The 14,348-nt window shown below is 42.6% G+C and overlaps 2 protein-coding genes across 3 annotated transcripts; one reads left to right on the top strand and one right to left on the bottom strand.

The window, feature by feature from the left end:
- Positions 1–185: 185 nt before the first annotated feature.
- fkbp1b (FKBP prolyl isomerase 1B) lies at positions 186–9,338 on the bottom strand. The gene is made up of 4 exons (XM_047573397.1): positions 9,107–9,338; positions 8,336–8,383; positions 2,218–2,330; positions 186–973 (listed from the first exon to the last, which is right to left on the bottom strand). The coding sequence occupies exons 1-4, from the start codon at positions 9,141–9,143 to the stop codon at positions 845–847; spliced, it is 327 nt and encodes a 108-aa protein (XP_047429353.1). The 5' UTR covers positions 9,144–9,338; the 3' UTR covers positions 186–844.
- Positions 9,339–9,445: 107 nt separating this feature from the next.
- Positions 9,446–14,310, top strand: LOC124998820 (WD repeat and coiled coil containing). 2 transcript variants are annotated; one of them, XM_047573394.1, is made up of 4 exons: positions 9,446–9,757; positions 10,464–12,402; positions 12,640–12,760; positions 13,425–14,310. In XM_047573394.1, exons 2-4 carry the CDS (start codon positions 10,483–10,485, stop codon positions 13,616–13,618), a joined length of 2,235 nt encoding a protein of 744 aa, XP_047429350.1. In that variant the 5' UTR covers positions 9,446–9,757; positions 10,464–10,482; the 3' UTR covers positions 13,619–14,310. The 2 variants fall into 2 exon arrangements, with proteins under 2 accessions (XP_047429350.1, XP_047429351.1); XM_047573395.1 differs by lacking the exon at positions 9,446–9,757 and adding an exon at positions 9,962–10,351.
- The last annotated feature ends 38 nt before the right edge of the window (positions 14,311–14,348 follow it).

Here is a 14,348-nt window from a genome sequence, read left to right as displayed (position 1 = left end):
ATGCATATGTCATTTTAAACGCTGTACATACATTTCCCATCAAAAGTATGTTGAAGAATTTCAGTGCTCCAGTTCACATTCTTAAGTGACGCCGTTAGGGGGCGATGTTGCAGCAGGATCTCATTCCACATTCTTGCTGTTGTCACTCGATTAGATCTGACAAATCACACACATGACTCTCGGACTTCTCAACACAGTACATGCCATTTTTATTCAAGAGTTGGTCAATAAACGATTACAGTAGCAATGGCTCTTAAAGTATTCTGTACAGTATTGGACTGAGTTGAATTTGATAGGGTACACCTGCAGTAAATATTCATGAGGGTTATAAAATATACTAAACATAGCAACATCATTCATAGCATTCAGCAGGACAGGCCTTTATCAAAGTGGCAATGCAGATGGTGGTATATAATGCCCAGTTAATATACAGAGCAGACATATTGTACTTTCAGCAGATGTACCCTTAGTTCAGACTGTGGTATATGTTTTGATTGAAATGTAGTACAGCTTTTCATCAGATGACAGGTTTCCTCATGTTTAAACAAAATTTACAACATTAAATGACATTCAACAAAAAAGCATACTAACAAACTGAAATGCTGTATGTGTGTAAAAGTCTTGATGATGTGAAAGTGTAACTATTGTGTCTATATGACAAGATGGCAACAAAGCAGCATAAGGTACATGTAAATGCAGAACTTAAGAAAACTGTAGAAACCAAAGAAGAAGAAGGGCAGGCAGATGGTGGGAGGCAGCAGCCGGGTATGGTCTCTCCCTGTGGAAACAGGTTGTGGCATATGAAGCCTCGTTAACCTTCAACCATCGTCGTTTGCTGCAGGCGTTACTCCAGCTTGAGTAGTTCCACATCAAAAATAAGTGTGGCATTCGGGGGGATGACCCCGGGGTGGCCTGTCGCTCCGTAAGCCATATCTGGTGTGCAGGTGATTTTAGCCCTCTGGCCCAGGCTCATCTGAAGCACAGGAGAAAATGAGAACATAGTACAGATTCAAAGAACACATTTTGAATTGTCACAGAATGTGATTCCATATGACTTGCTCTACATCACTACAAAATAAAGATGTAATGGGATACTTTTTTCTACTTTCGAGGCTGTTTTTGTTCATTTGTTGTGGGTGATTAAACAACAAGTAGTTCTGACCAAGCAATCTGATTGGTCAATAAGACATTTAGACATTTTTGCTCAAATCAGCATTACAGCACGGCTGACTCATCACTAAAAATATTGCTCCGCCAAGTCTGTGGCAAAATTGTATCCATCTCCATGGCACCACTGTAACTGTCAGAGCTGAAGCAGGAAACGGCTGAAAAGTACGCTACAAAATGGATCGTTTTGTTGTTAATTTAGATTTATTTGGTGGTCTCAGTCTACTGACGTGACCGATTGTGTTCAAGTTATCAGTCAAACCCCATTTATTCCCACGGAAACGGGAAGCACACTCGCAAAAAACTTTAAATTTTGAGAGCAAAATGTCCACCAACATGAATATATATTTAATTATACGCTTTATTTTGTTGGTAATTGTTGTATAATTGCAATATTACCCTCGAGGGTGTGCTTAAACGTTATTTGAGCACGTCGGTGCTGCTTGTCGTGCTCAAATGACGTTAAAGCACACCCTCGAGGGTAATATTGCTTAATTCAAACATACAGTTTATAACTTACCGGATCATTTTATTTAGTATACATGGAAACAGTCGATCTCTAATAGTCAGTCTCTAATCAGAATGATGTCAGGTTGAAGAAAAAATGTTCATGTAAACATAGCCACAGTCCACCAAATATAGTCTCATTATGTAGCTATAAATTAAATGTTTAACAGCTTGACAAGATTTATAAAACAAAATTGAGCTATTACCATAAACATTGTTAATTGTCCCAGACCAGATAGTTAAGACTTTTTTACTGTTGATGCCACAGCACCACTTCTCTTCATTGATCCTTCTGTTCTGTTGGTGTAGTTGAGCCATTCAGATAACTCAGCGCTTGTAAAACCCTGTGAGTATTCCTTTTATAATGCAGTTATTTTGGTTACCGTGATCACACAGCGAACCACTTAAAAAGGATGAAAAAATTATCCACTTAAATTTAACAGATAGAACTACATAAGTGAGCCTCCAGTGGTTGATATAAAGGATAAAACAAATGAGCAATTTGATACTACTAGACGACATAATGAAAGAAGCTCCCCTTACCTGTGCTACTCCTTCTTCCCAGCCCTTAATGACCTCCATCCGTCCAATCTTGAACTTAAAGGGCTTGTTCCTGTCTCGAGACGAGTCAAACTTCTTCCCATTCTGCAGCATACCTGCCAGAACAAAACGTTATATTAGCACTTTCCAGGAACAAAATAAATCCAATACAATTACTATATTGTCATTAGCCTAATAGCATACTGTAATTGCAAAAGTCATTCTAGACCTACTGTATTGTGCCAATATCAACAAAATACAAATGAGCTTGCTAAAAATTTAGATTTTTTTCTTGTTTTCTAAAAAACGATTAAATATGACTTAGGCAATTATGATATTAAGCTAACGATATGCTGATTTCCAAATGTCTTCTGTCTATGAATTATTCTGGTGGGTCTTCTTGTCTTGGGTCCATTTCAATTAATGAACAAAGAGAATGTAAATCAGGAAGCACTGGCCTGGTTTAGAGGATTATTTTTAAAGTTAACTAGGCCATTGCTTGCCTGTATCTAGACCACAGGGATAAAGGGGTAACAAAGGCGGCGCAGTGCAGGACTCTGCTCCTTCACAACAATGTCCAGCCGTTCAGGCATGATAACATTGAGGCCGTTAAACACTGCCAAAGGAATGAAAACACCGGCCCACCTCATTAGTTCTTTTAACAACTGGAGGGAATCCACGGGGCTATCGGAAGCAATGTTCTGCCACTCATGTGAACTTTCTGACCCGTTCGACAGCCAAGAAAGCGAGGCAGCAGCAACAATCGAGTCTTTAATGCAGCTGGCCGTTTTCTCTGCATAAGAAATGTCGGTGCAACGGGAAATATGTTGAGAAAACATTTGAGTAAACATGTTAGAGAGAATTTAAGTAGGACTTCAGTGTTTGTCAAGTAGGGCACATGGAATGACTAATAAAAGCCTGCCTCTCTACAAAAGCCCATCAGCCGGGGAAAGGCAGATATCTACTTTAAAGGTTAAGCTATTACCATTAAACAAAGTACATGTGTGTTAGCATGATCCCTCACATATCTTGTCATGAATCTGGTTAAGAGTTTTCTCTTGTCAATGTTACTACATTATACAAAGTATTCTGGGACAAATACATTTTTTTTATCTAGTGAATTTATGCCATGTCAGTGTGGGGACTGTTGCAAGCCAACAGGATTTGAATGCACCAATCTGATGAAGTGCATTGATTTGTCATGTTGGGATTTAACTGATGGGATTTATTCTGGATTATTTAATATTTCTCAATTGAGTTTCCAGAAAATGCTCTTCATTATGATCTGACTTACTGTGTACCAAGACTGTACTATGTAATATGTACTTTCATTTAGATGTTGTCCATGTTCCCACAAACCTAGCATAAACTAATCCTCGTCTACACTCTTGGGGGAAGACAAAGCGGCATCCGGCATAAAAAACACATCCACTTGCATTTTGGAGGTTTGTCCTTTGATTTAGCTCTCTCTGATGTAATTCAACAAGTGTGAATACTTGGCATTTAAAGTTGGTGTTCACTAAAGTGTAGTTGTGGTGTCTTGCCCATGCAGTCATGTGAATGTTGGTACTGTACTGCTTCTCCACTTTCATCCCCCCCTAAACTTAGAAGGTCCATCATTTCCAAGAATCCCAGCAGCCCAGATATCATCGGCTGGGCTCCGTCCAGCTGCAAAGTCATCAAGTTTGCATGCTAATGCAAATACCACCTGCTACAGGGCATTCGAGTAGCAGAAAGACAAAAAAACCCTCGCACTGTAGAAATGTGGGATCACTTTCTGGTAATTGTGCCAGCGACTTGAGAAAAAAAACACGGACACGTAAGAAGCTGGTGATGGATCCCATCCTGAGCATTGCCCTACTGACTTCTGTGGTCGATCAACGTGTCAGCTGAGAGGGTGCTGAAGTACGTGAGATACTGCACATGTACATACTGTGCACTGTGAGCTTTGCGTTTCTTTAACCAGCTCCATGTGTACTGGAGGAGGAAGTAGAGGGGAGAAGAAGGGTGAACAGGAACAGGGACTATGATACACGCTGGCAACCGGCCAAAACCGGGCTGGAGAAAAAGACCACCTGCCCCTTGTTCTCATGAACGCAAATACACAACATCATCCTATAGAAAAACGCAACTGCAAATAATTCACTGACTTATTACCAGCATGGGTTGACTCTCTTTGTTAAATTCAATACGCTGCCTTCTTTCAAACATGTACTGTACATAAAGAGACCTAAAATACATTTTTCAATCGCGGTAAAGCAGAATCCCAAGCGATCCATTAGCCCCACTCGCTCCGTTATCAGTCCTTGTACAACTAGCTAAGCATGGGTGGGGTCACTGCAAAAATAAAGCAAGGCCAGTCCTTTCCTGAGCTCGGCTCCCAGACTCTCTCTTCTCATGAGAGGGCTTTCACTTGTATCTGCAGAAAGCTGTGCCACACAAGGGTGGGTTATTTTTACTTCGCTTACTGTATCCTGTGTTGCCCCCGTCAACACCCTCGGCTCATGTTTGGATGAAATAAGATGTGCGTCAAGCTATCCGTCTGTCTGCCAGACGTATATGAAGTAGACAGTATATATGCGCAGCTGGGCTACACAGGTGCAGGCACGCAGTTCTCAGTCATATGAATGAACCGTTTTCCTTTTTTTTGAATGAGAAACTGGTAGTTCAGGTAGGAGTTAATTTGTTCCTGGAACATGGACAGAGTGAAAATGATTCCCAGCATTTTCTTAAAAGTAACACCATTTGTTCGAGACAAAAAGTCATTTTTTATTAAAGATATGGAGTATCCTGGCTCTCTAGTGGGCCAGTAGGGGTTACTATCAACACGCTGTGAGACACCACTGTCATATTTCTCCTCACATTACTGTCAGATCATTTCTGCCAGAAGATATTCTGTCCCTTATCAGAATACAAGCTATGAAACTTAATACTCAGTCAGTGAGTATGTTTACATGCCATGAACACTAATATTCTACTATTATTCACAGTAGCAAAATATTCCAAATGTGACATGGTCACATAATCTTTAATTCTATCATGTTCCAATTAAGGCATGATAGACAAGATATTACTTGGTCCCTTAGGAGGATTCTGATGTTTTGCATTCGCAATGTATGCCTCAGTGGAGGGATTTTTACTTTTTACTTCTCCATTTACTGTCACTTCAGTGCATTATTATATCCATGTAAACCACTTTAAATTAATATTCTTTCGGAATAAGCGCAAAAAGCCTGAGTATTTTTTTCATGTAAACATACGCTCTTGAGCCCAGCTCAAGCAATTCCTTTTGTCCAGATGTACGAGCTAAGGTGTTAACTGGTAAGAGAGTCTGGCGTCTCCTGAAGTAAATCTATCTATTCCTGGGTCACACATCTAGAGCCAGTAGGTCTTAACCTCAGTATGTTTCACGGTGAAGTCCAGAGCTTAAACACGGCAAGGACTGACGTCCACATTTAGGCATGACATCATATCCACTGAACTTTCCACAGCTCGTGCGTCTTTTCAAAGGAGACCTACACTGTTGTTTGTCATTAGAGCCTAGCGCCAGACTTCACAAATCATGGAAACTTACAGGCTGCTTTTGTTTTCTTAATACTCATATCAGATCTGCTTCTGTTTCCTTCCTTCGTCTAAAGCCTGACACACAGAGGAACGAGCCAGCAAGACTGCAGCTGATAGAGCTGCCACTCTGAATCAGAGTCAAGTGAACTCATTTGTCCCACTGCTTTGAGGCCAGAGCCATTACCTTCCTTGTGGCACTGACCCCTCTGCTAATTTGGGCGACCACAACTCTCACCAGAGTCAGGGGAGGGTCACTTATCTGTGCGTCTGTGCGCTCTGGCATGTGTGTGTCTGCATGGTTAAAATCCCCAGGGGTGAAAGTGAGGATCAAAAAGACACTGCAATGAGAAAGTGTGAGTGAGTTTCTGTGAGAGCGGGGCTCTCTTAACATTAAATGCTGGAAGTAGAGCGGTTTCAAACTCCAATGCGTGTTGAGAAATCACTGTCTCCCTACTCTTAGTGTTTGCCTTTGCTATCTGGAAAACTAACACCAGTGCAGGGTGGAGGGAAGGGTAGAGTCTAAGAGCCAGCTGGATGATTTGGACAAGCTCATGTCACAAACTTACAATGCAGCTCCGCTATCTGGTGCTATCTCTTAATCAAGGTCTTTGAGCTTTCGAATAAAACAACAGTTGCTAACTGTCTGTCTTCTTGACGTTACGCTGACCTGAAAGTTACTAAGGTACAGAAAGAAGAGAATGGCAATCGTTATTCAAAAGGGGAAACTGGAAGAGCTGCTATTAGCTGGGAGGCTAGGAAATAAGTCTTGAGTCATACAGAGCTGGCCTGCCTTGAATCACGCTGATCAGTAGGTCTACGGCTCACTCATCCTAGATGATCATGTTGTTGTGAAAACAATTGTGTATATGAACGTTCAAATGAGATGGAGATGACAAATTGGGCAAACCGTCCACGTGCCCTTCGAACTTCGCTTTGTTTACTTTCATCACCTACTTGTTCTCAAAATTGAACAGTCAATCAAGACCGATCTCTGTGACCAACTCACATTAACGCGAAGAATTGGTGTGTCACAGTTTTCATTAGTTCTGCTTTGTTACAAAGTCCAGGACGACTAGCTCAAAGTAGTTGAACAGAACAACATGTGATAAACCACAATGAGAAAAACATTTGTGAATCCTTCCTTTAACATAATGTATATACTCTATATCTTATATTATTACAATACATCAGTTACAATACAAATTCTCCTAATTTTACCCCAGAAAACCTTCAACTAACCTCCTGACCTGTGTTCGACGCTACTTTCATGTCATACTACTCTACCCTGAAGCGTCAGACAGTACTCTGTCTTTTTCCTGCCACCACCACCACAACACCAGCAGCTTATGGATATATCCCGCGTGTGATAAGAAGAAACACACTAAAAAAACATTAAACAGTTCACCTTAAATGGCCGCAGAGGGCATTCCCAGGCTTTTGTCCATCCGAGTTGTTGACAGACTTCACGGACAGGGCGCTGTCGCCAATTCTGTCTCACTCAGGGGGACATGATAAGCAAGAAAAACAGCGACTGTGACGACAGATGGAGAGGAAATATGTCCGGAGACGTGTAGAATATGTGCAATGCTGCAGTGGGGGTTGAGATGCTGATGGAGCCTAAAATGAATTACAGGACTTAGCTTTTGTACCAAGCAAATAATGGTAGATATAGGAGAACAGAACCACAAAGAGTAACTGGATACCAAACCCTCCCCATGTCCTAGACTGGGATGAGCTTTATCTCATCAGAGCAGCTCCACACCCTCAGACATATAAGTTCCAGTTATAGCATGATTCATCACCGTGTTAGCTGATTTCTGCAACAATCAGGACTTTAGGGAAAGGGGATTACCGTCTCTAAAAAACAACATTATTTAATATCTATTGTTAATAACACGCATACTAGTCATAGAACCTTGAGTGAAACAAAATACTATCAGCAAAGACAAGCAGTCACTACTGCAATACTTTCCAGCAGTGGAAAGGAAATCCTGCATCAGACTAATATATAACAGACGCACGTGTGCATTCAATACGGTTTACTACAAAAACAATGCCACGCTGTGTTCAATACATTTTATAACGACATAATAATCATGTGATCCTCAGATGGCGACAGAAGACATGCAACCTAGTATTTGTTTACTTTCTGTCTGACCTAGTTGTCTGGACTGCCAACTCCAGGGCACAGAACATCCCAAATTTATTTCCTTTATGTCTCGATGTCTCACTGCCCCACCTCAAAACTGGGCAATCTGATAAGAGACAAACAGGAAAAAGAATGCATTTGTGGGTGTGTGCGGGGGTGCACGATTTGAAAAAAAAAATAAAATAAAATTAAAAAAAATGACACAATAAAACAGAAAAATTCTTCTTCACAATAAACCAGATTACCGTAATACTTTCTGAGTGTGGTGGTGGACCCAGTGAAAGCTGCAAATTGAGCTATGCTGTGCTCCAGATATCGTCAGAGAAAACACAGACAAATTTCCTCTCTCAGAAACAGAGACGGTAAAGAATTTCACGATTGCAAAAAAAAAAGCAAAAAGTCAGTTACCTATGTAATGAACAACACATGTCTGGCCTTTCTTTGGAAACGTTCTTCCTGTTGGAAAAAGAGAGAAAACTAGTGTTAATGTGGATCTGCACCAGTCTGTGCACTCCTTAGGATGACAGGATAATCTTGTAATTAGTCTGACAGCCAATTCAGGATAGCTTAAATCAGGGGAGGTGTTCCAGCCAAAACCGCCTTGCTCTCCGTATGCCTGCAAACTAAAGTGAGACGTGCATCTGCCACTCTCATCCCCAGCTTGAAACTTTAGCCCTGAGGCATTTTTTCTTTCCTGACTAAGAGGCTATCAGATGCGCCTAATTACGTTATCAGAAATAGGCCTTCAGGACCTCACCTAGCCCCAGACTGCCCCCGAAATCATGAGTGGTTATACTTGACCGTTCGTTTTCAATGAAATCTCATTTACCGTTTTCAAATTAAAGACAGATTAAGGCTGACGGTCATTTAGAGAAACCAGCAAGTATGGAGAGTTCCAGAAAGATGCGGTGCAAGGCGTCAGTAATGATGAATAACAGTAAAAAAAAAAAAAAAAAGGTTAACAGTAATTATACAACCTAATTATATCACTAATATGACACGAATAAATAACGAGTACATTATCTCCAATGTCCTCACGCCTGACGTTTTGCGAAAAATACAAATAAAATGTTTAACAATATTTGGACGACATTCCGGGGAACTACCGAGCCCCAAGAACACAACCACCTACCCACCCACCTCGCATCAAAACCCACACAAGCGAATAAAGCTACTCACCATCGCCGGGAGATATAGTTTCGACTTCCACGCCCATGGTTGTTCTACTTCAAATACTAGTACTATAAACTATACAGTATAAAAAGTCCCCTTTCTACTGCCGGCGTTACCTCTGTGACGGCTACAATTCGGGCTTTATCGGCGGAAACCATGCATTCGCCGATCACTACCGACCGTAGCTCCAGCCAACACGCAGACAGACAGCCAAGATATTTTCTTGTTTTGTCGCGAGACGGCGTCGAGAACTACAACCGCACTCCTTACGTACGTACGTCGTCTTCCTTCTGGAACACTTGCGCCACACTGCGGATGGACTGCATTCTTTAGCCAGCCGTTTATATATATTATTTAGTTTAACTTATTGTATTAGCTATGCTAATGGCTGTAAACATTTCGCCTTCTTTTATTTAAAATCGTTTTTAATCGTTTAAAAACACATTCTTCTGAAAAGGGCAAATACGTAAAAATGAGATGTATTAAGATTCAACTACATATCCCACAATGCAGCGCGACCGTCAGTTAGTTTTGCTTCCAGGTTATTTAGACATAAACGTTGGTGACTGATTTAACCGGCAAAACGTGGATTATTAGACGAGAAACTAAATGTTGTGTTTTATGGGTTCCACGTGAGATGACTGCGGTTTAATAAAGGTAAAAATGACGCATTTGTGTCGATAGATTTTACACGTAATTGTTGTAAAAAATTGATAAATACATGTAAGTTAACTTGGCTAATATTTTCCAGTCAAAGCAAATCTTATGTCGCATAGTTGTAATTTTAACTAAGTTATATACGCAATAAAACTGCGACTTTCCATAGACATGCATTTCTCATCTCCTGGCTTACACGCTTGACGTAAAGTGCTTAAGTAATGAAATTCTCAGTTATCCTCTAATTAAGCGCATGTACTTAAGTTTTTTTCAGGTAACGTCCCACATTTGATGAGGAAAAACTATATATACTACACTGTGTTGTAATCTCTATTTTGAGAATGTCACGATTTAACGGCGTCCTCACAGTGAACATGGCACCAGATCTAAAAAAAGCAAATGCTGTGATGAGACACTCCTCTTCAACACATAGTATTGTTAATACCCTGAGGTCCTAACGGGCCCTTGTGTTGTTAAGGTCATTGGGCGTAATCAGCTATACCTGTTCGTCACCACTGCTTCAGCTCAGGCAGGGGGGGATTAAAGCTTGGAAGGAGACGTGAGAGAGGCTTTTGCTATTCTTAATCTGCATAGGTAGCTATAGCTGCACTTCTCCAAGACCCATTCAGATCAGATTCAAGTCTCTGTCACCAATGTTAACTTTGTGAGCCATATTTAATTTGTTTTGTTTTTTCCTTTGAACAAGCTCCGTCGTACCTGCCGGGATGGACCTTGGTAAGGCAAAGCTTCTTAGGACAGGTCTCAACACTCTGCACCAAGCCATCCACCCTGTGCATGGGATTGCGTGGACTGACGGCAAGCAGGTCTGCTTGACGCATCTCTACTTCATCAATGGCGAGGTCAAGTTTGGGGACACCAATGTCATCGGGCAGTTTGAGCACGTCTTCGGCCTCTACTGGGGCCCCCTGTGCTGCTCCGACTCCCCTGCCTTGCTGGCTGTTCAGCACAAGAAGCATGTTACCGTGTGGCAACTGCAGCTCAGCACGCTGGAGCAAAACAAGCTGCTCTGCACGCAGACCTGTGAGATGAGCGAGCCCTTCCCTCTGCTTTCCCAAGGCTGCGTCTGGCACCCGAAGCTGGATATTCTGGTCGTGCTGACCAAGAGGGACACCTCTCTGCTGTTTTCTGTCAGAGTGGACAACAGGAGAATCAAAGCGGACATCAAAGGTAGTGGACTCATTCATTGTGCTTGCTGGACTAAAGATGGCACACGCCTGGTGGTGGCTATAGGCAGTGCTCTTCACTCTTTCATCTGGAATGACATCCAGAAGAGTCTGGTGGCCTGCTCTTTCTGCCCTATCTTTGATGTGGGAGGCTACATTTGTGCCATCGAGGCCACGGGGGATTCTCGGGTGGCTGTTGCGACGGAGCTGCCGCTGGACAAATTATGTGGGTTAAACGCTGGCATGGCATTTGACGTGGCAGCGGAGACGGAGTCCCTACAAGGCCAGGGCTCGCACGTGCTCATGACAGACGATGACAGCCATCTGGACTCAAGGAGAAGATCATCTGAATCAGATAGGTCTTACATCCCCAGCTCAGGCCCACTCGATCTCACTCACCTCCTCGCAAGGCACAGACGCTCAGACCCCAGTCCCCTTATCCACTTGCGGCGCAGAGACACTCTGACAGGCTCTGGCCAGGACTCCTCACATCTCATTCTGGTTACCTATGAGAGAAAGGTCACAACCACCCGCAAAGTCAGCATTCCAGGAATTTTGGTCCCCGACATTGTGGCGTTTGATCCTCGCGGCTCTACCGTTGCGGTGGCTTCTAACACCTGTAACATGGTTCTTGTGTACTGCATCATGCCCTCTGCAATGCCGAACATCCAGCAGATCTCCCTGCAGCAGAACGAGAGGCCCAAAGGAGTGTGCTTCCTCGGTGACAAGATGCTGTTGTTGATGGTCGGCAGGCAGAAGTCCAACGACCCTGCTTTCCTCCCATCTTCTAACACTGACAAATATGTTCTTCGTCTGTTAGCCAAAGAGCTGGTGTATGACGGAGAGACTCTAATCACACCATCCCCCTCTTCTCACAACCAGGAGTCCACTTCTAATTTCTGCGCAGGGATTAGGAGGCACTCAGAGCACCTGTCAAAGGATGACAGGGAGCGCCCAGGGATAAAGGAGTTGGTGTTGCCAGGAAGGGGAGTAGTTTGCTCACCAGGGAACCGGCGCAGACTGGTGGAGGAGGTGAGGAGCAGTGAGCCCAGTCCCGTCACCAGCTCCGTGGACCTCTCTGACCGAGCATCTGACAGAGCCCCGTCCAGTGCCTCTTCCATCACCGTGGAGAATTTTGACATGGACCACGTCAGTCGCATGTCCAGCCTAGCGGTGGCCAGCCAGGTGAGCAGAGATTCCAGCCGGGCCAGTTCTCCTCGTTTCGAGCCGGTGGACAAGCTCCACACAGACTCGACGCTGCCCATGCTTGAAAAGACATCCGGACAGGCCAAGGAGCGCGGTCTGGAGCAGCTCGTTCATAACATGGAAAGACTCTTTACACGCTTTGCAGATGTACAGCAGTGCCTGACAGAAATTAGAGATTACGCTCAGAATGGCAAGAAGGCCCCGAGTGTCTACCCTAATGCCTGTGAACCGCCTTATGTCAATGTCACATGCCAGGTACAGTTTCTCACAATCCTCTAGATATCCGACTGTAGATTAAGAATGTCTGCATCATATCTTTAGCACTGTCTTCTCAACAGTTCCTGTTTTGCTAGTCTATTCCATGATCAGCAGCATTTTTTACTCTAATATTAAAACAGGTAAAATACCTAAAAACAGTTAATGTGTTGGTTAAATGACAATAATGGCATACAGCTAAATTCCTTTGCCTTTCTTTCCTTTGTGCACATACAGAAGCAGTTATCAGAAAATGTGTTCATTGATGAGCGGAGACCGGTGCTGCTGTGTGATGGGAAGCTGTGTCTGCGGGCCCTGCAAGACCTCTTCAACCTAACCACTATTGAGATGATGTATGGTACGTGCAGAAAACAAGTGTAGCAGAACAAGTTTTCTGTCTCTTAGTGTTACGAGTTCATTTCAAACCGAGAGTGGCATTGCAGTCACTGTGAAGCACCCGCTATCTAAGCTTCCTTTGTGGTGCGTTGCACGCAAGATTAAGTGTGTTGTGACAGGGAGCGTACAAGGTTAATTAATCAAAACCACCTCAGGGAAACTGCTCGTAGTCCTCTTAAGAAGGTCTTCCCCTGTGCATATATTTGGCAGGCTTGTGTGATGGGCTTCCCCCGCTGAGGTCAACTAGAAGTCACAGACTAATCATTCAAACTCTCAGGGTTTACCTTTTGTTTTTTTATTTTTTAAATCATGAATGAACCTTATTTGATGAAGAGTTCAGCACAAATGTTTGAAATTTAAGCCCATTGACAACGGGACACACTGTAGCATTGTTCTATCCTTAATGTGCCTAAGCTATAATTGGAAGTGATTAAAAGCCTAGGTCAGATTACAAGGCTTTAAACAAAAGCAGCTTACTACCATTTAACATGCATAGTGTTTTGTTGTCGCAATGACTGACTGTCCTGTTACGTCTAACGGTATACTTCATATACTTTAATAGAGCACAGATATATAGAAAACTTGCTTAGCTAAGTGACTTCTGTTGTTATTTATTTTTTCCCCAGGACCATTGTGGATTGTTCTAGTGGCAGATGCAGATGGATTCGTGCCTCTGACATTTAAGCCCAAAGAAGAACTGACCGTGCGCAACGGGAAGCGGAAATCTACCCTGCGGACTCCTGGGAGTCCAGAGAACTCTTGCCCATCCAGTCCATCCCCTAGCCAAAGCTCCAACACAACCACAGAAGCCTCCATATAAGTAACTCCTAACACACTCCTCTTAGTACGAACTCTATACCCGTCTATTATCCAAACATATTTAACTGGATTAACACAATGCAGACAGAGCGCATGTGGCATCACCACAGAGATGCAGTGATGAGGCGAACCACGTCATACGTCTCACTTATTTTTGTATTGGAAATAGTGTTTGAAAGGGGCTGCCAATTCTGATGCATTGTTTACACAAATGCTGTTTTGACATGAAAGCTTATCTGAATGAAACTGAAGCAGAGGTTTCTTTTCATTTTGCTAAAATGCAGTTATTGAATTTGAACTTTTTGTTAAAGCAGGAGATGTTTCCCCGCTGAGTTTGTTATAGAAGTGTTTAAAGCCTGTTCTCCATTGTTCTGATGTTAAATAGAGGTGAATGTATGATAACTGTTTCATATTTTACACTGGAGAAGCACTGCAGAAACATAATAAAATATCCAGTTTAGCATATATGTGCTCAATAGTTCACTTCATGTTTTAATTTAACTTTGTCTTCCATCCTTCTGAAAGATCTGTTATGTTCATGAGAACGTGGTATTACTGAGTTCAGTAACACAACTGACCACAAGAGGGTACAATATTCTACAGAAACTCCTCTCTCATGGTCATAATGTTGTGTGTTTTGGACAAACAAAAATCTTTGGGTTGCCATCTGGACATTAAACTAGCGTTTAATAACTAGTGCTGCTTTGTGTGTTGCTTGTTGTACCACCTCC

Source organism: Mugil cephalus, chromosome 21 (genome assembly GCF_022458985.1).
Source record: "Mugil cephalus isolate CIBA_MC_2020 chromosome 21, CIBA_Mcephalus_1.1, whole genome shotgun sequence".
Taxonomy (NCBI): Eukaryota; Metazoa; Chordata; class Actinopteri; order Mugiliformes; family Mugilidae; genus Mugil; species Mugil cephalus.
This window is presented reverse-complemented; position numbering and strand designations above follow the sequence as displayed.